Source organism: Ailuropoda melanoleuca, chromosome 4, assembly GCF_002007445.2.
Source record: "Ailuropoda melanoleuca isolate Jingjing chromosome 4, ASM200744v2, whole genome shotgun sequence".
Classification (NCBI taxonomy): Eukaryota; Metazoa; Chordata; class Mammalia; order Carnivora; family Ursidae; genus Ailuropoda; species Ailuropoda melanoleuca.
Genome location: NC_048221.1, coordinates 6,113,113 through 6,138,536, shown reverse-complemented (window position 1 = coordinate 6,138,536; position 25,424 = coordinate 6,113,113). Strand labels below are relative to the sequence as shown.

The window sequence follows — 25,424 nt, the reverse complement described above, 5'->3', positions numbered from 1 at the left end:
GCTCTGGCTCCAGACATGTCTAGAACCACCAATCTGATGACTCACTTGGAGGGAAACGGGGGAGGGGAGGGGAGGCACCTACCTGCCTTGTGACATCTCCTGCCGGCTGGGCTCCTTGAGTGGTTAATTTGCTCCTGCCCTTTGACACCCCAACCAAGCAAGAGCTCCTGATGTAAGTAAGGTAAGCTAAGATGGCCTGCCATACCTCGCAGTCCCCTCCCCTCGGTGCCAGCAAGGGGCAGGGGGACCGCGTTGGCCAGATGCTAGCACGCTCCCAATTTCCAGTGAAAACAGCCTCTACCCCAATGCACCCCCTCATCTTTATAAGGTGCATAGCCAAGAACAAAGGTCGGCACAATTTTTTCTGTAAAGAGCTCTACAGTCTCTGTGGCAACTACTCAGGCCATTCACTGCAGCCTCAGGCATTATGGAAATGAACATATGAGCGCCCTGGGCCACATCCCAGTGAAACTTTATTTTGGGACACCGAAATGTTCATTTCATAGCATTTTCACCTCTCATAAAATACTATCCTTCAGATTTACACATACACACACACCCACGCAACTTTCTAAAATATAAAAAGCATTCTTAGCTCACGGGCCACACAAAAATCACTGATGGGTTGGATTTGGCCCATGAGTCAGTTTGCTGCCTCTGATCAAGGGCACCAGATGAGCCTGAGGTCAAGCCATTTCCCAGCAAGGTCTCCAAGAGTAAGTTCCTTAGTTACTCCTCTAGCCTCAGCGTGCCCTTCTGTAAAATGGGAATCACAGCCTCTCCTAGGCTGGCTGTGGTGAGGATTGGGTGAGGCAGTGCTTGTCACTTAGCACTTAGTAGGTGCTCAATAAACACTGGCTAGGACTGAGGGGTCAAAGATGCCACTGCTTATTTACATGATGGGTGCAGGGGACACAGCAATAAATGCCAGTCCCCGTCTTCAAGAAATCTTAGCCTGATGCAGGAGGCAGCTCCTACAAGGCGGATGAAAAGAGCCACAAGCAGAGGCAGCCAGAATGCTGGCAGGCGAAAATTCCAGGGGATTTCCCCCTCCCCTCCATTTCTTTGTCTTCTGTACTTCCCCAGCTCTGCACCTTGAGTGCAGGAAAGCACAATGCTGAATAGCTCACCTTCCGAGCTCGAACACCTGGATTCCCAGCTGGAATCCCACCTCTACTGTCCACTAGCCGCGTGATCCGGGGCAAGTGGCTTATCCGCTGGGGCGGGGGGGGGGGCCGTGGCCTCATCTGTGAGAAGGAACTGTGGGGACATTCAACGCAGCGTCATCGGCCAAGCGCTTAGAACAGTGCCTGGCACAAAATAAGCACTGGCTACCAAGAAGATTCTGATCATGAAAATGTCAAAGGCGGAATTATGATAGTTACTATTTAATATAAAGAGAGTACCCCAACATTCAGAGAACCTGAAACGAAGATGGAAGGAAGTCCAAACCCGGGGAGGAGAGACCTGCCTCCTTCCCCCTCCCGCTCCTCCTCTCTCGTCCGATGGCCCACGCGGCGTCGCGGCCAGTGTCCTGGCACCCTGCATGCCCCGGCCTCGCCCACCCCTCTGACTGGCAGCGAGCAGCTGGGGTGGCCTCCCAGAAAAAAAAAAATGCCAGTGGGTTTGGCTAGAGCAGCTGGTCAAGCAAGTTCTGTGGCTTCTGCTGCCCCCAAAAGCCCAGAGCTGGGGGTCTCTGGAGCATCTGAAGGCGCCCCTCTGGTGCTGTGGGTCCAACACCCACCCCTCCATCAGCGGGTCGGGCGGTGGGCTCTCCTCTGCCTGTCCCAAACCCAAAATCAGAACCGGAGCCAAACCCTGGCAGGCGGGTCTGCTCAGAAGGGTAGTGGAGCCGTGATGCTCCCAGGAAGCTTCCAGAACACTCATGGAGTGCCAGGTGCAGGGCTAAATGCACCCCTCTTCCACCGCACCTCCTCCCAACCCACACCTCTGATAAGCAGGTCCCAGCATTGTCCCCATCTTTTCGATTACGAGACAGAGGCTTGATCTGGCTCGTGACCAGGGAACAGCAGAACAGGACTCCACACAGCCCTTATAACCACCTGGGAAAGGGCCAGTGAGGCCAACCTTCGGCGTCTTCATGACACACCGATCTGGGGGAGAGGAGCTATTCTCAGACCCCAAAGGCAAGTCTTGGGCTTCGAGCCGTGCTCCCAATCGCAGAAAGCCCTCCCCTGTACGCTCCTGGCGGGACTGCGTCGCCACATATTCACGGTCAGTATTTGCCCCCAGAAGGTCCTCTCCAAGGAGGTGGGGGCTGGTCCCCACCCTGCGGCCCCAAGGACCCCAACGCCCGGCACATAGTAGGCTCTCAATAAAGGCGATTCGTGACCCAGCTCGCATAGACTCCGTCTCCACTCTGCCCAGCCAAGGCCCCTCGCATGTGGCCTCTCCTGCACCCCAAATCCGTGGGCAGGGTGACAGAGAGGAAGCACCTCCAGCCACACACCACAGTGATTTTTTTTTCCTTTTAATTACTTTGACCCTCCTTTAACCTTCCTTTGCTTTCTCTGCTTAAAGCATCATTGTTTTGAGAACAGGTACAGGAGGCCACGCTGTGGAGAATGCACAAACCGGGTCCAGACAACAATCCAACACTTTCATCCCAAACGCTGGCCAGACCCCAAAAGCTTCCAGAGCCTGACGATCACGCAAGAAAAGCACAATGGCTCTGGATGGTTCGGGAAGTTTTGGGGAGGATTCTAGACAACTTAGCAAGTTGATGGATAGCTTTTCATAGGCCGGTGCTTGTCACCTAAGACGGGGGGGGGGCGTGCCCTAGGAAGGTTCACTTTGCTCTGTTTCTGTGTTCGAGTCTCACAGGACATTAAATAAGCCTTCAAAACCAGGACATCAAGGTAACCTGAGTATTAAAGAGCCAGAGATAAACACACCCACACCCACGGCAGCCTTATGCACAGAAGCTAAAATGGGGAAGGAGCCCACGTGCCCATCCACGGACGATGATAAATAAATGTGGTCCGTCCACACCATGAAATACCAGTCAGCCTGAAAAAGGGAGCTCGGACACACACACGACATGGATGAACCGTGAAGACATCGCACTCGGCGAAATAAGCCAATGACAGCAGTCCAAACACCGCAGGATTCTACTTCTGTGAGGTCCGAGAAGGGTCCCGTCCACACAGAGAGGAGACGGTGGCAGCCAGGGCCGGGCAGGGGGCGAGGTGTCCGTGCGTCACGGGGCCAGCGTCTCCGTGTGGGGAGATGAGAAAGTTCTGGAGGCGGAGGGTGGGGATGGTTGCACAACAGTGCAAGCGTGTTTAATGCCACTAAACTACGCACTCAAAAGTATTTAAGATGGCAGGGCACCTGGCTGGCTGAGACCGCAGAGCATGAGTGTGACTCCTGAGCTCGGAGTCGTGAGCTACAGCCCCGCACTGGGCATCGAGCTTACTTCAAAAAATAATAATAAATAAAAAGAGCAAATCTTTAAGGAAAAAAAAAAAAAGCTTAAGACGGTAAGTTGCGTATTGTGTGTATTTTCCCACAATCAAAGAAATTGAGGGGAAAAGAAGAGGCCCAAGTGGAATTGCACTCAGCAGACAGGGGCGCTGGTTCCAAGAGCAATCATTTCAACGGCTGTTACTAGGACGGGACAGTGCTTTGCCAGGGGACCTTAGCACTGATCACACACCAGGAGCAGGTGACATCCGAGGAACCAGGTGCCTCAGCAGGTGTGGGTCACAGCAGTACGCACAGAACCGTAGCTTCCCCCGTGACAAACCCCCCAGTGCTGAAAACACAAGTCTGTTCTCAAAGGCAAAAGATTGGGGGAAACACACACACACACACACACACACCACAAAAAAACACACAAAAAACTGCTCACACCAAGGACACTGCTGCAGATAATACTGTTCTGGATATTTTGACTAAAATGTGTACAGAAATAAATCCACAGAGGAATGTCTTAAATTATATCTCAAGACACAAGAGCCCGGAGCATTTCAAACAAGCACCTAAATTTGGAGACCTCAGCACAGGAATAATAAAAGTGTGTTCCCTGTTTCCCTGGTGCCCCAACTACAAGTGGCTCAACTGTTTCTAAACAGAGGGGACAACCACCCCCCCAAAAAAAGAAAACCATATGCCTTTTTTGTGTCTCAGACTCAGCACAAACCTCAACTGTCTTTATTAGCTGTGTGGCCTTAGGTAAGGTAAGTAACCTCTCTGGTCTCCAACATGAAAGAACTGGGCTCCCCTTGCAGCCGTGTGCCCTCGTAACATAGATCCTAGACATCTTCTTCTCCCCTCACCCTCGTGAATGCCATCCCCCCAAATCCACTGCTCCCAGCTTATTCACCCTTACCTGCTGCTGACCCCCCACCTCAGAAACCTCCCTGTTCTACAAAATTCCTAATTCACAAATAGTCGTTCTACCTCTGCTGAGACTTTGCCCCAACTTTGTGATTTAGGTTCTGTCTATCCCTGACCTACCGACGGCCCCAACACTGCTCCGGGATATAATAATCATCGTACCCTCCCCATCCTCAAACGATGAGGCTCTCCTTTCCTTCACGGCCCAACCTCTCAGAAGAGGTGTGGCCTCCACTCTCACTTTCTGTTATCCTATCACGCAACACCTGTGCCTCGGAATGGCTCCTCCCCAGGGCTCCGAGGGCTCCTCACTGACAATTCCGTGGATTCTACTCAGGACTCACCTTGTGTGGCTTCACGATAGCTTTGGGCTCAGGTAAGAACACCCTCCTTTCTCCTTTCCCGTGTATCTTTTGTGATACGACTATTAAGCACCCCCCCTCACTTTCTCTGACCTTGATCTCAAGCTCCACTAATTCTTCCCAGGGAATGTCACAATATATGAAAGAGCCGAAACAATAAAAAAGTAACGGCCGTGTGTTTGGAACATGCCTTCCTGGTTATGAAAACACTATAAAACTACAGTGATTAGAACAGCAGCAGGCCTGGTACAGGAACATATTGATGGATATCCAAAAACAGACCCCAGACCAATGACAAAGGAGTAAATTTCTGCAATAAATGGCAGTGAGACCCCAACAAGTTATGGGGGCGGGGGGAAAGCAATGTCCTTTCGAATCACGCACACAGATAGATCCCAAATGTCCCGGATGGATCTTTTTTTTTTTTTTTAAAGATTTTATTTTTTATTTATTCGACAGAGATAGAGACAACCAGCGAGAGAGGGAACACAAGCAGGGGAGTGGGAGAGGAAGAAGCAGGCTCATAGCAGAGGAGCCTGATGTGGGGCTCGATCCCATAACGCCGGGATCACGCCCTGAGCCGAAGGCAGACGCTTAACCGCTGTGCCACCCAGGCGCCCCCTGGATGGATCTTTTTAATAATTAAAATTAAAATAGAGAATTTGGGGGGGCGCCTGGGTGGCGCAGTCATTAAGCGTCTGCCTTCGGCTCAGGGCGTGATCCCGGCGTTATGGGATCGACCCACATCAGGCTCCTGTGCTAGGAGCCTGCTTCTTCCTCTCCCACTCCCCTTGCTTGTGTTCCCTCTCTCGCTGGCTGTCTCTCTCTGTCAAATAAATAAATAAATAAATAAATAAATAAATAAATAATCTTTAAAAAAAGATAGGGAATTTGGGGGGGGAAAAAAACATTCATCTTATGGATGGAAAAGGACTTTCTAAACATAAAGTAACAAGAGAGGCACGCAAAGCTCCCCGTTCTGGACTCCATAAACATGTGAAGCTTCTCTGGCAACAGCCAGCCAGAGTATTTGCACCACTGAACAAAAATGTCTGAAAATGCATTTGGCAAAAGGGTCAATAGCCTTCATCTATGAAAACCGCACACAGACTAGTATTTCGAAAACCACTGAAGTACTAAAGATAAATGCACAAAAGATATGAACAGGAAGAGAAAACCCCAATGATAAATAAACATGTTTTAAAAGGCTCAACCCCGATAGCGATCAAAGAAACGCAAATACAAACAGTGACAACACCTCGGCTCCTCCCTGCAGTAAATTATGAAAGACGTTTCAAACAACACTGAAGCTGGCCAAGGTGTTCCCTCTCAGCCAATGTGAGGAGGAGCGCGCACTGGTACAACATTTCCCGAAAGTCATTTGGCAATCGGTATCAAGAGCCTTTGGCCCAGAAATATCACTTCTGGAAAAGCAAGGCCCAAAGAAACAAATCCTCGATAAAGCTCTGACCCCAAAATGTTCATCCTTCTCTCTAGAATAACTGGAAATCGTCTAAATGCCCAAACACAGGGAAAGGTAAATAAACAAAGACACGACAGAACCACAAGAAGGAAGTACCCCACTTGCTTCCTTCCTTTACCCATTTCTTTTCCCAAATGTCTACCCAAGCAATCTTACTTCTATAATCAGAAAAGAGATAAACCTTTTTTTTTCCCCAAAACAAAGTCCGCACTCGTCCACCTCTACCCCTCTCAAGCAAGAGGAACATTTGACTGCCTAGCACAGGAGTTGGCAAAACTTGGCCCACAACTTGGCTTGTCAATAAAGTTTTATTGAAACATAGCCATGCCCACTGTTTACGTGTTGCCTGTGGCTGCTTTCCTGCTATAATGGCCACGCTGAGGGATTGTAATGGGAGACCACATACCATGCAAAGTCCAAAGTATGTACTGTCAGAGCCTCTGCAGAAAAAGTGCGCCCCCCCCGCCCCCATCTGAGGAAGGCCTCCAGCTTCTTGCTAACGAACGAGGCGCAAGAGGTGGCTGGGAGCCCTGCATACCCCAGCATACCTTTCTGGCAGTGGCTGTGTGTCCAACACCTCTCGACAAACTGCCCATTGATGACAGTGGCGGGGCAGTTGGTCTTGCCCTTTGCAGTGCCTGGACAGATGTCCCCACACTCCTCATTGTCGTCTTTGTTCAGCACAATGTAATTATCCTCCACGGAATCCAGGATGCGCGACCAGTCGATGGTGGCCAGGTAGCAGAGCTCATTATTCTTCTCAATGCGGACGGAGCCCCTGGTAATGTTCATCAAGCTATAAAGGCCAAGCTCCTTCAGGTGAACCATCTCGAAGACGACCAGCGCGTAGTTGAAGAAGAGACGCGAGCCCCGGATGACCGTGAGGTTGGGGAACAGGTCCTTCAGGCTCTCCAGCCCATAGACCCGGAAGAGCAGCAAGTAATCAGTGATCATGATGAGTTTGGGGAAACTGAGGTCTCGGAAATCCTCGGGCCTCGTTTTGAACATCAACAGTATCTGCAAATGTCCTTCGATGACTGAGCAGTTGGCCAGCTCATGCAACCTCGTGAGGTTGTTCCGGATATCCATGCCAGGGCACACTAGAGGTGAAAACAAGCAGAAAGCAAGACAGGTGAGCAAACATGCCATGGATGGGTTATAAGAGTGAGTGGCAGGGCCAGCTTCACAAGTGTGTAACCTGAGTCGTAGGACTCACTCAGGAGGGCCCTACCCTTGGCTCAATGCTCTCCCATCCATCTTGAAATCCTTCATCATTTTTGAGCAAGGGGCCCCACGTTTTCACTCTGCACTGGGTCCCTGCAGATGAGTGAGCCCTGACGATGAGTGGTTTTCTCTGCAGCGTCTGTGCCCAAGTCATCGCTTTCGGAAGGCGAAGAACACAGCTCCTCTGGCAGTGCCTGCGAGCAGCCCGAGAACCACGGCATCAAATACGATGCACTGGAGACACTGGGACTACACGGGATTGAGAAGGCGGCAGGTGCAGAAGGGAAAGGGGAGCCGTCCCCAGTGAGTCAACCCTGGAGATCTTCAGGAGACGGTTTGAGCAGAATAAAGGTGCCTGCGTCAAAATGGGGCAAGGAGAGCTGCCTCAGTTTTGTCAATTCTCCTACCTCGAGGACTCCCCTTCCCAACCTGCCGTCCTTGTTGCCTGTTACCTGATCTCCCCTGCACAGACACCCTGCTTGCCCATCTCCTGAAGGTGGTCCTTCCCCGGCTCCAGCACCCTCCCTGGCTCCTCATGACCCCCGCACTTCTCCCTCCCAGCCCTCAGGGCTCCCCGCTCACTCACTCCCCCGTGCCCTGCTGCAGAGGCTGCCCACAACTCACACACCTCCAAGGCTCCGTGTCCTCTCCTTACAACATAACCTGTGAGACGCACTGAGTGCAGTAACACAGGCATGCAAGGCGCCCAGCACACAGTAGGTGCTCACGGAACGCCAGCTCTCTCGCTGTTGTTTATGTCTCCCAAACATATCACAATCATCTTGGGGCTCTGTGCCTTCACTTCCCCAGCTCAGACAGTAAATATGTTCAGCTTCACGGTCAGACGGTCTGGGTAGAAAGTACTCCACTCTGCCACTGTCGCTCAAAAGCAGACAGAGACAGTGTGTGAACAAGTGGACGTGACTGTGTTCCAATAAAACTTTATTTACAAAAACAGGTGGTGGCCTGGAGTTTTGTTCCTAGGGCGGGAGTTTGGTAACCCTGGCCCTCGTCCAGTGCTGTCCAACAGAACTTTCAGCACTGATACCAATGTTCTCTATCTGTGGCATCCACCATGGAGGCCACCAGTCATTTGTGGCTCTCGAGCAGTTCAAATGGGGCTAATAAGACGGAGGAACTGAATATTTAATTTTACTTCCATTAATTTGGGTGGAAATAGACACATGTAGCTAGTGGCTACTTACTGGACAGGGGAGCCCTAGCTCTATTGGCTCGCAGAGCCCTTTATACATTAGCTCCCTGTTTCTAAATCCAGCCCATCATCCTTCAAGATCCAGCTCAAATGCCACCTCCTCCAGGCAGCCTTCTCTGATTTCCCTTCCCCCATATACCTATTGGAAGCTTTTCCTTCTCCTTGTGCCCCTTAAACTCGAATTAACATTCACTGGAATCAAACTCTTGAGACAGCTTCTCCTTGCCAACACACACACACACACACACACACACACACACACGCCCCACATCCCTCAGCACCTGGAATATAAGGCTCAGTGCACAACTCTACTTATTACATTCTAAGATACTAAACCAACCCCCAGTACCTTTGAGGCAAACAGATTATCCTAAAGAATAGCAGAAAATTCTCTTAAAAATCTACCCTGAGAACAACTTGCAAGAGAAGCACAAATTAGGAAGAAAGGGGAAAAAAAAAAACTGCAAAGCAAGCAATTGGGGGAATAAAGCTGCGATGTTCCTTAGTCACGTTCTTTGCAGATTAGGCTAAATCAAGGCAAAATACATGCACACACTCATCTCCTCGCTAGGAAGTTGGGACAAGGACACAGGTTCGAGCCCTACACACTCACACCACCCAGGCCCCACCTACGGCTCCCAGCTGCAGTCACATCCAAACATCCACACGCAGAGGTCACCCCAGGTACGGCGCCACTGACGCCTCCCACGAGCCCTGTCCCCACCTGACCAGCGGCAGGCAGGGTTAGATCTGACGAATAAAAATGCAGGATGCCCAGCTAAATTTAAATTTCAGATAAGCAACAAGTATTTCTTTAGGATAACCATATCCCATGCAATGTCTGGAGCATACCTATCCTTAGAAATTGTTGTTTATAGGAAATTCAAGTTTAACAGGGTGCCCTGTCTTTTACCTGGCAACATATGGCTTAAGTTTGGCCTCCGTTCTGGGGCCTGAACCTCATCCTGTGTTTCACACGCACACACTAAAATTTTATGGTGCTGGAGCAAGAAAACACCTGCCCACCATTCTCCCCAGGCTGTGGCAGGACCAAAACCAGAGATGAACGTTCATTCCACTGTTGAACACCAGGGAAATGCAAATCCAAGCCACAATGAGACACCACGTCACTCCCACGAGGATGGCTAAAATCAGAGATGGACAGTAACAAGTGTTGACAAGGGTGTACAGCAACTGCAACCCTCACACTTTGCCGGTAGAACGTAAAATGACGCAGCAGCCATGGAACACAGTCTGGCGATTCTTCATTAAGCAAAGAGTTACCACGTGACCCAGCAATTCCGCTCCTAGCTAGATACCCAAGAGAAATGAAAACACACCACAGAGTAACTTGTACAGGCATACCCTGGAGATACCGTGGGTTCGGTTTCAGAACACTGCAATAAAGCAAATATCTCGATAAAACGCATCAAATGAATTTCTTGGTTTCCCCAGTGCATATAAAAGTTACATTTGGGGCACCTGGATGACTCAGTCGGTTAAGCATCCGACTCGATTTCGGCTCAGGTCATGATCTCAGGGTCCTAAGATAGAGCCGTGTCAGGCTCATGCTGGGTGTGGCACCTTCTTGGGATTCTCTCTCTCCTGGGGGCACCTGGGTGGCTCAGTCGGTTGAGCGTCTGCCTTGGGCTCAGGTCATGATCCCAGGGTGCTGGGACTGAGTCCTACATCGGGCTCCCTGCTCAGCAGAGAGTTTGCTTCTCCCTCTTCCTCTGCCCCTCCCCCCGGCTCATGGTCTCGCTTTCTCTCTCAAATAAATAAATAAAATCTTTAAAAACTAAAAATGAAAAATAAAATAAACTCATCTGATTTTGAAACGTCACAAAAAAAAAGATTCTCTCCCTCTATCTCTCTGCCCCTCCCTTCCCCTCTCTCTAAAAAAAAAAGTCATATTCACAGTATCGTATAGCCTACAAAGTGTGCAATAGCATGAAAAAAAAACTGTACACCCCTTAATTAAAAAATAATTTATTGCTAAAAAATGCTAATAATCATCTGAGCTTTTGGTGAGTCATAATCACTGAGCACCGATCACCAAACAAATTTAATGAAAAAGTCTGAAATAGCGTGAGAATTGCCAAACGTGACACAGAGACATGAAGTGAGCAAAGGCTTTGGGGAAATGGCACAGACAGACTTGCTCGACGCAGGCTGGCCACAAACCTTCAACTTGTAGAAAGCACAGTATCCGCAAAGCACGACCAAATGGAACGCAGTAAAGCAACGTATGCGTGTATGCAATCGTCCACTGGAGCATTATTCACCAATAGCCAAAAAGTGAAAACAGCCCGAATGTCCATCAGCCAATGAATGGATAAGCAAGATGCAGCTGATGGGGCGTCTGGGTGGCTCAGTCGTTGAGAGTCTGCCTTCGGCTCAGGTCATGATCCCAGGGTCCTGTGATCAAGCCCCGCATCAGGCTCCCCACTCGGCAGGAAGCCTGCTTCTCCTGCTCCCACTCCCCCAGCTTGTGTTCCCTCTATCCCTCTCTCTGTCAAACAAATAAATAAAATCTTTAAAAAAAAAAAAAAAGATGTGGCTGAAATACAATTCGGCCGTAAAAAGGAATGGAGTTCTTTTTTCTTTTTTTTTTTTTTAATTTTTTATTATATTATGTTAGCCACCATACAGTACATCCCCAGTTTAAAGGAATGAAGTTCTCATACGAGCGACAAAGTGGAGACAGCCTGCAAACCTGACACTCAGTGAAAGAAGACAGTCACAAGAGACCGCATGCACTATGATTCCATTTACGCGGAATGTCCAGAAAGGGCAAATCTATAGAGACACAGAAAGTAGATTAGTGGCTCCAAGGGGCTGGAGAGGAGGGAATGACGAAGGACAGCTAACGAGGATGGGGTTTCTCTTTGGAGCGAGGAAAATGTTCTAAAATTGACTGTAGCCAATGATTGCACAACTCGGTGAACGTAGTCAGAGCCACTGAATTGTAAACTTTAAATAGGTGAATGGTATGGTATTGAATCATAGCTCAATAAAGTTGTTATAAAAAATTAAATGACTATAATAGTAGGGAACAATAAAGACCTGCTCTTTCCAAGTCTCCAATGAATCTCACTCAACTCATTAAAGCTGTGTGTGTCCCTATTAGTCTAAACAATAGAGCAATTTACTGTTGGGACAGAAAATATCCCGAGGATGTTAGAAAGAGTGCCAGAAATAAATGTAGGGCCTTCTGCTGGCTTTTAGTACCTCTGGGTGGGAACCGAAGAATGCTTCAGGTTCTTGTAAGTGGTACCTGGCCAGTCACCCCTCTACACACGGGGAGAGAAGGACAATGGGGAGCAGGGGCATTGGGGGATCCAGTGACGGCTAATACAGTAGTCCCCTGTTATCCGTAGGTTCGGTTAGCCGCGGTCAACTGCAGTCAGAAAATATTACATGGAAAATTCCTGAAATAAACAATTCATCAGTTTTGAATTGCCCACCACTCTGAGGAGCGTGATGAAATCTCACGCCATCCTGTTTCGCCCGGTTTGTGAATCATCCCTTTGTCCAGCCCGCCGAGCTGTGTGCGCTACACGCCCGTTAGCCACATAACGTAGGTATGTGTGTAGTATAGAAAATAAACACAGCGTCTGAAGGGCTCAGGACTACGGTGGTTCCACGCATCCGCTGGGGGTCTTGGAACACATTCCCTGCACATAAGGGGGGGCACTTACTATGTAAAGTACCTGGCCCATTCTCTGGCTCACCGAATTCTAAAAATACTCCCCAGTGGAGGTGCATTTCATGCCCATTCGTGTGACAATCAAATCGAGACTCACCCAAGGCTAAGTTTTAAGTGGTGGCTCGAGGTTTACAACCTTGCGATTACATGCAAAGTCTATGCTGTAACTATGTTACAGTCTTACCGTCTTTGTTCCTTCAAAAACACGCCTAATGAAGAAACCGGTGCCTGTGACATAAATCAGGAAACAGTGAAACAGTTTCCCTGCCATGACAACCCAGAGAAAGCTTGTCAAAGATCATTTCCTTTGTTCACTCCTTCAGCAAATATCTGAGGAGGACCTGCTCCATGCCCAACACTGTTCCAAGGATGGGAGGGCCACAGGGACAGGACAGATCCAGATTCCTGGATCTCTCAGACCAGATAGTCGCTATCAACTACCTAAGTCAACTTAAAATATAACCAAGAGGATGCCTGCAAGGAGAGCTTCAGGGGCCAGAAGAGATCGCAAAAACGAGCTATTTGACTTGGTCTGGGACAATGAAGGAGGGCTTCCTGGAGGAGGCGGCACTAGGACTCACACCTACACAAATGGTGCCGTAAGAATTACTTAGTTCTGCCTATTTCATTGGAAGGTCAAGGGCAATGGCAAACCATAGCTCATCGCCATGGGTGACCAGGTTGCATGGGGTCTAGAGTGCTACCATACAACAGAAATGTAATAGGAGACACGTGCAGCATTTTAAATGTTCTCTAAAAAGGTAAAAAGAAACAGATGAAATTAGGGGTGCCTGGGTAGCTCAGTCGGTTAAGGGTCTGCCTTCAGCTCAGGTCATGATCTTAGGGTCCTGGGATCGAGCCCCATGTCCACCTCCCTGCTCAGCGAGAAGCCTGCTTCTCCCTCTACCCCTCCCCCTGCCCGTGCTCGCTCGTGCTCTCTCTCTCTCGCAAATAAATAAAATCTTTATTAAAAAGAAACATGAAATTAAATATATTTTAGTTAATGCAATGTATCCAAAAATTTCACTTCAACGTGTAAGCTATATTTAAAAAATTATCAATGAGACCCTCTACAGGATTTTTTTTTACAGTAAGCTTTCAAAAGGCCAGGCAGTGGGTCTCAAGTCAGATGCTAAATCTGCAGCAGAAAAACTAACCTGTAAATGTAGAGTTCCCACAACACCGCGCTGAAAATGTAGGCGCATTTTCCCAACTTGTTCCAAACGTACCAAAGGGTTTTCCAACAACAGAATCAAATATTGACTTCTGTAATATTTAAATGAACTGAATTAAATAAAAGGAATGATTCGGTCAGCCTGCCCACAGCTTCAACAGCCCCATGTGGACAACGGCCACCCTACTGAACAGTGCACACACAGAACATCTCCCTCGGAGCAACACGTTCTTTCGGGCGGTGCTGGTCTAGAACTTCCTGCCTGGCCAGTGGGATCTGAGGATTTTCCAGGTGAAAAGACTTAACATGAGAGTCATCTTGGAAAGTGTCCCTTCTCCCTGGTTATCTCTCCACCGTGAAAGCAGGCAAGGAGAAGTGTGGAGGGGCAGGGAAGGAGGTATCTAGAAGGTTCTGAGAGTGCTTTCCAATGCTGAGAGTTTTACACATTCTGCGTTCAATCACGAATGTACTTCACATTCTTCAGCTGCTCCCTGGTGACCTCGTCTGGGGCCACATGTTCTCTGCATTCTTCCGAGTCTTAACACCCCGAAATTCAGGAGTCCTGTGCCGATGAGCCTTGGGTTTAGGTGTCCGACCACCACCCATACCAGTTCCGGGCTGCACTAGAAACCCAACAAGTCTGGCTTCCTACCCTAGCACCTGCCAGCTGCATCATCCTGAGCCATCCCCTCAGTCTCTGCCTCCGTTTCCTCACTGTGAACGAGGGCAGCAGCGTGATAACAAAGCTACGAAGAACAATGAGAACTGGGACGTGTTAGTGCTCTGCTCCGAGCTCACGGAACCAATTCCTGGATGCATTACCTTCGGAATTGAGAACTCGGGCACACTGCGGTATCAGACATCCTGAGGATTCTCCACCTGCCCGAAAGACTGGCTCTTAAAATTGGCTTCCTCAGAGAAGGAGAGATGGGGGAGCTGGAGCAGGTGGCAGGGAGAATCAAGACCCCAGGATTCTAATGTAGGTTCCAGGACCAGCAAGTCAGCCATTTGGAAGTCACTCCTTTACTCGCTCACCCAACGTTTGCTGGGCATCCTGGTGCACCGGCCATCACACTGGGCACGGGGACTAGCAAGACGGCTACGGCTGAAGGCTTACAGCTCGTAGAGAAGCCGAAATAACTGCGACAAGCCGCCATCAGAGTGCGCTAAAGCAATGCGCCGCCCAGACCAGAGGCCTGATGGCCCCAGGTGCGAATCTCAGCTTTGCCGATCAGCACCTGTGTGACCTCAGGCGAGTGGTTTAACCTCTCTGGGCTGCCATTTTCCTGGCCCCACTGGGTGGGAAAGCAGGTGCACAGAAGGCAAAGGAGGCAGGAGTAACAGGGAGCCGAATAAATATCACAGGGAAGCCAGCTCAGACAAGATCTAAGGGACTTCAAGGGGCCTGGGGGACCTATCCCGACGACGTGGGGTTGAAGGGTAAGTGATGAAACCACCAAGGCTCGGGGGCAATTTTGTAAGCAAAGATGTCCCTGGACCCAGAGATTCCTGTTCTGGAAGCCTGCTGCAGATAGGTTCACACATGCAACTCCGGGAGGTATATGGGTGGACCAGAGGTCGGGGTGGGGGGGCACTAAAGCACTGTAGTATTTTCCTGCAAATTCCTGGTGAAAATCCCCAGTGAGAGGAGCTGCAGCCCACAGACGGGAGACCTGAGGAAGGTAGTTCTTGAGCCCAGCTGGAAGGAGTAGACGGGAGGGTCCCTCTGCAGCCACAGTGGCCAGCCACAGGGGTGAGGGGCCCCGAGGTGGGTGTTGGGGGCTCGAACACTCGGAAACAGAGGATGCAGGTAACAACAGTGGACCAGCATCACACATGGAGGATGGAGAAGAAAACCATGTAAGCAGACAACCAGAGAGGAAAGGCAGCCCTGATGCGACATTCGCCATCCAGACCATCATCCTTCTAGAAACTTCTCACACTCTTGGAGGATGCATCAAGGGGGGATGTCCTGAACAAACCAAAAGCCAGCAAGGCACTGTGGGAGATGTGGAAGTCAAAGACAGCCCCGGGAAAGATATCACTGAAATCCTTGCAGGTCCTCCCTCTTCAGGAGAAGGGAGATGCCTGATCTGTGATGTCCACAAGGCAGGGACATCAAAAGGCCGGGGGAGACCTGTGAATTCCTCAGACCGGGGAAGATAAGCTCTCAACAACAGGCTTTCCAAGGGTGACCGCAGAAGGCCCTCAGCCGTGAGCACGTGAGTCGGGCTCCACGGGAAACTGCTGGACACAGAGGGGTGGAAATGCCCTGAGGGGTGGGGGTGTGCAAGGCTGGGACACCAACAAAACACTGTGCACGTGCTGCCCGGACAGCTTCTCTAGAAAAGGAAAGTGATGGAGGCTCAGAGACGACTGTGTCCTCCTCAAGGCCACACAGCAAAGATGAGACACAGCCGGGACCTGAGCCCCGCGTATGAGTTTGCTCGGGCTGCCATAACACAGACCCGCAGGCCAGGGGGCTTGCACACGACACGTCAATTTCTCACAGTCTTGGGGTCTAGGAGTCCAAGTACAAGGTGTCCGCAGGGCTGGTTTCTTCTGAGGCCTCTCTTTGGCTTGCAAACAACCACCTTCTCCCTGTGTCTTCACGCGGTTGACCTGTGCACGCACAGGCCTGTGTCCGGATCTCCTCTTCTTAGCAGGACACCAGGCACATTGGATTAGCGCCCACTGGGAGGCCCTCGGTCTTACCTTGATCACCTCTTTCAAGACCCAATCTCCAAACACAGTCACACTTTGAGGTGCTGGGGGGTAGGGCCTCAACCCATGAATTTGGGGGAGAGGGACATAATCCAGCCCATCACGCACAGGTCCCTAGGACACCAGCACCTGTGCCCTTAACCATCACACAGGGCTCCCCAAAGTGTGCTCTGGGACCGCCAGCATCAGAATCATGGACGGGGAGAATGCAGATTCCTAGGCCCAGCTCTAGACCAAATAAATCAATATATCCGGACGCCAGACCCAAGAATCTGCATTTTAAATGAGGTTCCCCAAGGGATGTGGTGGGGACTCAAGTCAGACAGACATACCATCTCCCCATTCTGGCCCACCTCTCCAGCTGGGGACCCCCCCCACACCTATCTGTCCCCTTTCTTCTGTCCCACCCGCTCCACTGAGCACTTCACCCCAGGATCAACGCCATCAGATGCCTTCTCTGGGGGCTGCTGACTACTGCTAGAGAGAACCCCATAAACATGGTGGGCCGCCCCCAGCAATTCCAAAGAAAGCTGGACCCACACCCATTTTATCTGCCAGTGTCCCTCACCGCTGGGTTTCAGAACCGATTCTGATCTCAGTTCTCATCTTAGTCAGCTAGGGCTGCCATAAGAAAACACCACAGATTGGGCAGTGTAAGCCACAGAGAATTATTTCTCACAGTTCTGGAGGCTGGGAGTCCGAGATCAAGATAGCCAGCTTGGTCCATTTGTGGGGAGGGCTCTCTTCCTAGCCTGCAGACTCTGCCCTCTCGCTGTCCTCATGTGGTCTTTCCTTGGTGTGCCCAGGCAGGAAGAAAGGGATCTCTCTCCTCCTGTCCTTAGAAGGCCACCAACCCTATCAAATTAGGGCTCTACTCTTATGACCTCATTTAACCTTAATTACCTCCCAAAAAGCTCTATCTCCATATACAGTCCCATTGGGGAGTTAGGGCTCCCACGTATAAACTGGCAGGGGTGGGGGCTACGGGATGTTGTTTCTTGCTCTGGACAAACATGTATCAAGCCCTTCTCCAACCTGCACGTAGAGCATGACCTCATTGCCAATGCTTCACTAGAACGCGTCTCCAATGAATAAACCAATGTCTACAGGGAGACACACAGACATAGCCGGTCTGTACTGAGAGGGAAGGAGAAAGGGGGATGATGAAGCTGGAGAGGGAAGGAATGAGGCCTCTGACCTGGTCCCCTGAGGGAGAAGCAGGTATCGTGGGCGAAAGGGGGACCAGAAACACAAGCAAGAAGGCTGAGGCAGGAAGACCAGGGAACCCCAAGGAACGGCAGCCAAGAGCTGCAGACAGCTCGAGTGCCAGGGGAAGGGGGTTAGCTGGCAGCTGTGGAAGGACCCAAGTTGGAAGCAGAAAATCCCTGTGGCAGCAGAGGAGAGAAAGTACTGAACAGGGCACACTGGCTGAGAAGAAAGGGAGCCTATCGTGGGAGCGGGTACAAGGAGAGAGGCGAGGCCACAGAGACACTAGGGAATTACCATCAATGGCACGTGGGACCCAGGGAGTTGGAGGAGGGGAGGGAGAGGTGAGGGGCAGTCACTAATGAACATGGACCCAACCCACCCCAATACCACCTTCTATAAGCCTGAAAGCTCCAGAACATTTAGACTAATTCCTAGTTCCACTCACAGCTTTGCACTCCTAGGGGCATCATACATCAAACCACAGGGTCGTAAGACGCTTCCATGTCCCTTGGGGATTCTACCCGCTCACTTAACTAGATGGGGACAGACAGAACACCAAAAGAAGTCTTACGAGACCAAAAGGCATTTTGTTTAAAAAAAAAAAAAGAAAAAAAACAAAGTAGCAGGTGGCTTTGATACAATGCAACCACATGTCATTAGGAAGGAACATCTCAGAACTCATGCCCTTTCTGATCTTCTGCAAGGAAACAGGATACATCTTTGGAAACTAGACTGGCAACAAGAAATCATAGAAGGGCTGCAGGAAAACAGTGGGAGCTCTACTCTCTTTATCCCTTTGTGTCCAAGCACTACCTTTTTGCACACGGTTAGCAAACACAGTTTTTGGAAAGTACCTATGTTTTCCACATTCCCACACAGGCACAGGAGAGAAGCGAGAATCTCCTGCTAATGGGCTGCTGTTCCCGAACACACAACAGAGGCTACTATACAGACCGGATGAGACACCATACCCTTCTGGAATTGGAAGAAAACCCCAGATCGGAACTCAAATGTTAATCCTCATGAGTCTGCCTTGAACTCCAACTGGAACTCATATCCAGTCTGCATTTGGCCACATGGCACAGCAAATCTCTTTCTAAAACGCCCAAAGCCACTGGAGCACTCCCCTGACACCAAGATCAACAGAACACGGGCGACCTCTCCTTGAAATGAGGGCCGGGGTTTGGTGTCATCTCATGAACTTTCCGAGATGTAACCAAGGATTCCTGCACAGACAAAAACAGGACCAGAGGGGCAGATGTGTTCCACGAAATTCTACAAGGGCCCTGGCAAATGCAAATGCACACATTTTAAAGCACGGTGACCAGAAACCACCTCCAGCCCATTCTCCTTAGTTCTGTCTATGGAGTTCCCGGGAACACGCGCTTAGCAAATACTGAGCCACTGTCCCTAGGGAAATACAAGGTTAGGTTCCTGCAAGCCTCTGGCCACTGAGTTTTTGTCAATTGATTAATCCATAACCTTGTTTTATGTGTGTTTCTGTTTAAATACACCTTATTTAATAGACAGTGTTGATTCATTAACTTTGAATCACAGCCAACAGCACCAGGCACTGGCTCTCGGACCAAGCGAAGCTTATCTACCCATGTATTTTCTCCACGAGGCACATCACAGCCCTCCTGCATCCATTCGTGCATTTACGCGAAACGCACGAAAATGTGAAAAATGCAGCACAACGTACATCGCCAAAGGAGACACTTGTTTCATCTTTGAGGCTTGTCTGAATCCACCGTGCCAGAGATAAACCAAGCAGCTCATGGCTGACCTCAGCTGGGAACGGGCCGGTTCCGAGACCCAGATGGTCTGATGTTCCACGCAGGTCCAGGAAAAACTACCCAAGCGCGCTGAGTACTGATTTTAGAGTTACAGATTAATTTTAGCAAGAAGGCAAATTCACAAATAGAGAATCCGTGAGCAACGAGGAGCTTATGAGTGCTTAAATTAAAAATGTCAAATGTTAAGAATATTAACTCAGTTGGGGCGCCTGGGTGGCTCAGTCAACGAAGTAACTGACTTCGGCTCAGGTCATGATCTCAGGGTCCTTCTCTCTCTCTCCCTCTCTCTCTCAAATAAATTAAATCTTTTAAAAAAAAAAAAAAAAGAATATCGGGGCGCCTGGGTGGCACAGCGGTTAAGCGTCTGCCTTCAGCTCAGGGCGTGATCCCGGCGTTATGGGATCGAGCCCCACATCAGGCTCCTCCGCTATGAGCCTGCTTCTTCCTCTCCCACTCCCCCTGCTTGTGTTCCCTCTCTCGCTGGCTGTCTCTCTGTCAAATAAATAAATAAAATCTTTTAAAAAAATAAAATAAAATAAGAATATTAATTCAATTACATGTTTTAAAGTCTACAGAGAAAACAATGAAGAACAGATCAGTGTTGCTAGGGTTAGGGACGGAGAGAGCGTAACCATAAAGGGGTGTCTGGAGGGAATCCAGGTGATGGCACTGTTCCGTATCCCAGTTGTGGGGACAGTCACACAACTCTGTGCATGGGTTAAAATTCACATAACTCTGCACACACACCCACATACAATTAAGATGAAAACTGATAGCACAGTCACCTCCCAGGACAGAAATGGGATGACTTTAAGGACAAACTGTTGCAAGGGGACTTTTGTCTTTTCCTCTCCAGGTTTTTGTAAATTTTTTGCAATAAGCATGCATTACTTGTTATTTTAATTTAAAAAACCATAAATAGGTCCTGTTGTAAAACATAAGCCAATGTATGTATTCTTTTTCTTTTTTTTAGAAGAATTATTTATTTATTTTGGAGACCGAGAGCAGGCACGCACACATTGCAGGAAGGGGCAGAGGGAGAAGAGAATCTCAAGGAGACTCCCCGCTGAGCAGGGAGCCCGACCAGGGCTGGATCCCACGACCCTGAGATCATGACCTGAGCCCAAATCAGAGACTGACGCTCAACTGACTGAGCCCCCAGGTGCCCCTAATGTGTGTATTCGTAACAGAAATTAATACAAGGGGTCTTGAAAGAAAATCTCATAGCAGACACCACTTTCGAGTTCCAGACACAAAGCCAAAGGCAAGGGATCCTCATTCAACACTAAGATGACTGTCCAAATATGTAAAACTTGAGATCATACACGCAGCTAACGAGGGGACATCATGGTATTTTCTCGCCACTGGAATCCATATATTCAGGGGGCATAAATTTCTTTAACACAGCTTTCTCTGTGAAGGCGGAAACGCAGCATCCCTGAGCATTCGTAATGCAGTCAGGTTGTACCAGGGACCACACAAGCGATTAGGCACGTCCTCATGATCCGCAAGGGGTTTGTTGTAAACCAGGGGTCCACAAACTCTCTCTGTGAAGGGCCAAAGTATCGATATTTTTGTGGGCCATGCGATTGCAACTACTCAACCCTGCCGTTAGGGCACAATAGCAACCACAGTTGATGCCAATAAAACTTTATTTATAAAACCAGCGTGGGCAGGCAGGAGTCCGCCTATGGGGGGTAGTTTGATGGCCCCTGTTCTGGAAGAGGGAGTCTGACTACATAAATTCAAAACTGGGCTGAGAGTGGATGGCAGTAGGGACTGGCCCTCTATGAAGAGACAGCTAACATCTGAGCCCAGGAAGGTGGAGAACGCGCCAGGTGCAGGTGAAAACTCTGCAGGAGACTGTGCCTTCCTGCCTTCCCTGGGGAGGGAGTAGACAGCGGCAGACCCAGAGAGGTCAGCTGGAGTGAAGGGACAGGAGGTGCACTTGGGAGGTGAGAGATGACCTTCACTAGATCCATGGGCAAAGCAAATCAATGGAGACACTAGCCAGAGGCTGTGGGCAGTGCAGAGGGTGAGAGGTGGGAAGGAGGGTGGTTAGGGCCCACCGGGGAGGCTGGGCAGGGGAAGGCTGGAGGTGGGTGGTGAGCAATGGGGTTCAGGGAGTACTGACTGTAGGCTGGAAAGGGAAAGGCTCCAGGAAGATCCCACTACAGAGAAGAGAGCAGGGACCCAGGTGGGGAAGTGCCCTAGATGAGGAAGAGGTTATCTCCCTGAAGCCAGTTGTTCTCAACTAGGGACAGCTGGCAATGTCCAGAGACACTTTTGATTGTCATGACTTGGAGAGAGGAGACGCTACAGCATGTCGTGGGCGGAGGAACCAGGCATGTGGCTCAACTTCTCACGGTACACAGGACAGCACCCCCACAACCAAGACCTAGCTAACCCCAAATATTAAGAGCACTGAAGTGGAGAGTTTCTACTCTAACCAGGTTAAGAATGGAAGTCAACGATGGAGTGGGGGTGCAGTGGGGACCTCAGGGACCTCACCCCCATGACCTCTATGAGTAAGTGGGGCAGGGATGACAGGCCCGGCTCCAGGAAAGAAGCAAAGGTTAAGAATAACCTCAGGGAGGTTACTGAGCAGGCAGAAGTCCTGCTCTGGGGGCCCCAAAGCATGCAAGAGAACCCTCAAGAGAAACATCTGGGGCCACCCTTGAGAAATGAGGGGCACCTGAGAAATAAGGGGACTCTGGAAGCAAGCCTCTCACACCTCAATTAGCCGACTTGCTGGTCTCCCCCAAAGCCCTGTGGGTTTCTATTTTAATTAATCCCACATTGCCTTCATTCTTTAACTTTGCAATGCCACAGCCAGCCAGGCCGAGGAGAAATGGAGGCGGAAGCCACCGCCCAGTTGAGTGGAGCAGCAGGGACTCCACGGGAGAGTGCACCGAGGTGGCACATCCCATAGGACAGCTCCAAGAAAGTCCTTCATTTCTGAAAAAAATCACACCACCACTCCCCCAAACCCCAGGCAAAATGCCCTACCAGGTGACATTAGAGATTAACCATCTGTAAAGTTTCTCGAAGTTTCCAAACCTCCGAGGGGCATCACATCTCATTTAGTTGATAGGATTTTGTTCACCATTACCATGGGCCAGGGGTAGGAAAGCTCAAGCCCAAGAGGGCAACTTTTTTTTTTAATAATATTTTTTATTATATTATGTTAGTCACCATCCCTGGTTTCTGATGTAAAGTTCGATGATTCATTAGTTGCGTATAACACCCAGTGCACCATGCAATACGTGCCCTCCTTACTACCCATCACCAGCCTATCCCATTCCCCCACCCCCTCCCCTCCGAAGCCCTCAGTTTGTTTCTCAGAGTCCATAGTCAAAAGAGCAACCTTTTATTAGAAACCAGGGCTCTACCACCTAGCCCAATGGCCTCACCTGCAAAACGGGAAAATAAACCCTACGTCATAGGGCCATGGTGAGGATTAACTGAGATTATATATCCAAAGCATATGGAAGAACACCCACCAAGAGTTTGGTCTTATTAGTACATATTAGTTAGGCGTTATCTGAAGAATAAAAGAGCCATGGCTTGGAGTACTGGTGAGAACACGAAGAATATGAACTGACTCAAGAACACATACGTTAACCAAACACCTCGTATGCACCAGGCACTGTTCTAGGCTCTGGAAACGTAGCTGTGAACAGAAGAAGCATAAGCCCCTGCCCTTGTGGAAACTGTAAACAAGTAAAGAAGTGGTAAATCCATCTACTGGCCCCTGGAAGCCCAGGCACGAATCCACAATTAATTACCAAAGCTACAAGGAACAGAAGAGCAGGGAACCCCACACACACAGGCGCGTACATACACAAAACCTGGAATAGGTCTAGCGTTCGTCCTGGATTTTCCCAACGAGAACCCAAGCCGACGGCCACCTTTACTGAGTGCCCACTGTAGGCCAAGCACTCGGGCCTTGGAGCCACTGTCTGAGAGAGAGGAGCTCAGCAAACCTGGGTTGTCAACTCCAGAGCCTGTGTGGGCTTTCTCATGGACCTCATTTGCCATCAGGGAGCTCAGGAGCTGCAGCTCCTTCCCTCCCTGACCCCTTCCTCACCATGACTGATTTCCTTTTATGGAGAATTCTGAAAAAGTAACCCAACAGATATTTTTAAAGCAGGGCCTCAGACAACACTGGGAAACTCCAGCCATGTTCTCTTAGAGGGTTCTTCATTTCTTGCCCCACAACCAGAAAGGACTGCTACCAAGCCCAAGGAGGATGCTGGAGTTGGGGTTTGCCTCCATCTGCTGCCAGCACAGGAAGGCCCAGGAGCGAAGTCCATGGGGTTGGGGGTATAAGAGGCTCCCCTGAGGTTAGAGGCCTCCCTGGGCGGACAGGTAAAGGGCGCTTCGTGAAGGGTGGAGCCGGAGGGGAGCTGGGTGCGGGGGTTACAGGGAGACACGGGACATCCAGCAGCAGTCCAGAGCCTCACTGGGGCACCACACAGAAAGGTTTGAGTTCTCCCTCTGGCACTGACTTTAGGGCAAGTCGAACTGTCTCCTACTGGAGCCTCAGTTTACTCCTCTGTGAAATGGGCAAACAGGATCAACCTCCGGGGGCCACTGTGAAGGTGCAGAATTAGCCCGTGGCATTTGGTGACGCCCTAAAATCATGATAAAGACACCACTGCTTCTGTACAACAAAGGCCCTGTTGCCGAGGCGCTAGAGTTTGCCTCCGGACATCTGGAAACAGAACCCAAAAGTGTAAACATGGATCTGAAGTCCGCGTAGCCACGGGCCTAGATCCAGGGAGCGGGACAGGATTCTACAATTCTCCCCCTGGAGCACCTATCCGCAGGGACCCCAAGGGACCCTCAGTCCGTCACCCTCGACCCTGCTCCAAACCCCGTGTGCCCCCGGCATTTGGCTATCCAAGGCCGCCCGGACTCAGGGACCCCACTTTACAGAGGACCCGGAGGGGACGCGTATCGCGTCTCCGGAGCGAGCTGGGCTCGGAGAGGGCTAGGCACGGGTCCGAGACGCGCTCGGAGAAGGCACCCCCGGAGGGGCGGGCACTGGGGCAAGGTTCCTCCGGCCCGGGGCCCGCACGCGGGGCGCGGAACAGCGAGCCCAGGCGGGCAAAGGCCAAGGTCAGCGGCTTCCCGCCCCGCGCGGGGCCGAGGCTGCGGTCCTGGCCACCCGCACCCCCACACGCGCCGAGGAGGGCTCTGGCTCCACGGCGGTGGGCTCCATTTTGGCAAAGGGTCCCCTCCCCACCGCGCTGCTCCCCGCCCACTCCCGGACCCCCAGACTCACCCTCTCCGGGGTACAGGTGGCCCGCGGCACCCAGCAGCAGCGCGGCCACCGCCAGCAGCAGCGGCGCGGTCGCCGCCCCCCGCCCAGCCCCGGCGCCCATGGCTGCTGGAGCGCGGGGTCCCGGCGGATCAGAGCGCGCCGCCGGCCCGCGGGGGNGCCCCGACCCCGGACCACAGCGGCCCGGGCCCCGTCCCGCGATCTCACGGCCCGGAGCCCCTCGCTGCGCTCCGGCCGCCCGGCTCTCGGCCCGGAGCGCTCTGGGCCACTATCTGCGAACGCTGAGACAGACGGACGCGCGGACAGACGGACGCGCGGACGGGCGGGCGGGCACCTGGGGCAGGCGAGTGGCGGGGGGGGGGGGGGGGGGGGGGGGGNGCGGGAGCGAGGGCTGCTCGGCCCGTAAACAACGCGGCCCGTCAGCTGGGCCCCGTGCGGGTCGCGGGAAAAGGCGGCGCGGATCGAGACTCGGAAGGGACTCGGCGCCCAGGAGAGGCCCGGGAGGGGTGGAGGGAGGACCGCGAGGGGGAGGCGCCGCCCCGCCCCGCCCGCCAGCCTCCCTACCCTGGGCCCCGCGCTGGAGGCCCCCCGAGCGCCCCGGCCGAGGGGGCGCCCCCAAATACCCCGCGACTCGCGTTTCAGAGTTTGGGGACGCCCCAGATACCCGACCCATCGAGACGGATCCCTTCTTTGACGTTTTTGCTATTTCATTCCCTTGGACTTTGGGAGGTTCATTTTGATTTTTTAAAATATTTCATTAAAATACTGTTTATGTTGGTCGCTGGGTTTTTTGGTGCTCCCTTAAATGTTGCGCTCGCGTCACCCTCGTCCCAGTCCTGCCAGCGCGTCTCATACTAGACGCGCGGGCGCCCCCGCCCAGC

The 25,424-nt window shown here is 51.1% G+C and overlaps 1 protein-coding gene across 4 annotated transcripts in view; it reads right to left on the bottom strand.

The window, feature by feature from the left end:
* INSR (insulin receptor) overlaps nt 1–24,695 on the bottom strand; it is a 125,643-nt gene extending 100,948 nt beyond the window's left edge. For 2 of the 4 annotated variants that reach the window (XR_004624591.1, XM_034657714.1), the window contains exons 1-2: nt 24,547–24,646; nt 6,756–7,307 (exon numbers count right to left, since the gene is read on the bottom strand). Coding sequence is in view for 3 of the 4 variants with exons in the window: in XM_034657714.1 (XP_034513605.1) it covers nt 6,756–7,307; nt 24,547–24,646 (652 nt within the window). In the remaining variant the exon portion in view is untranslated. Of the gene's footprint in view, nt 1–6,755; nt 7,308–24,546 lie in introns of all 4 variants that reach the window. The other 2 variants (XM_034657716.1, XM_034657715.1) reach the window with 1 other exon arrangement.
* Nucleotides 24,696–25,424: the final 729 nt, after the last annotated feature.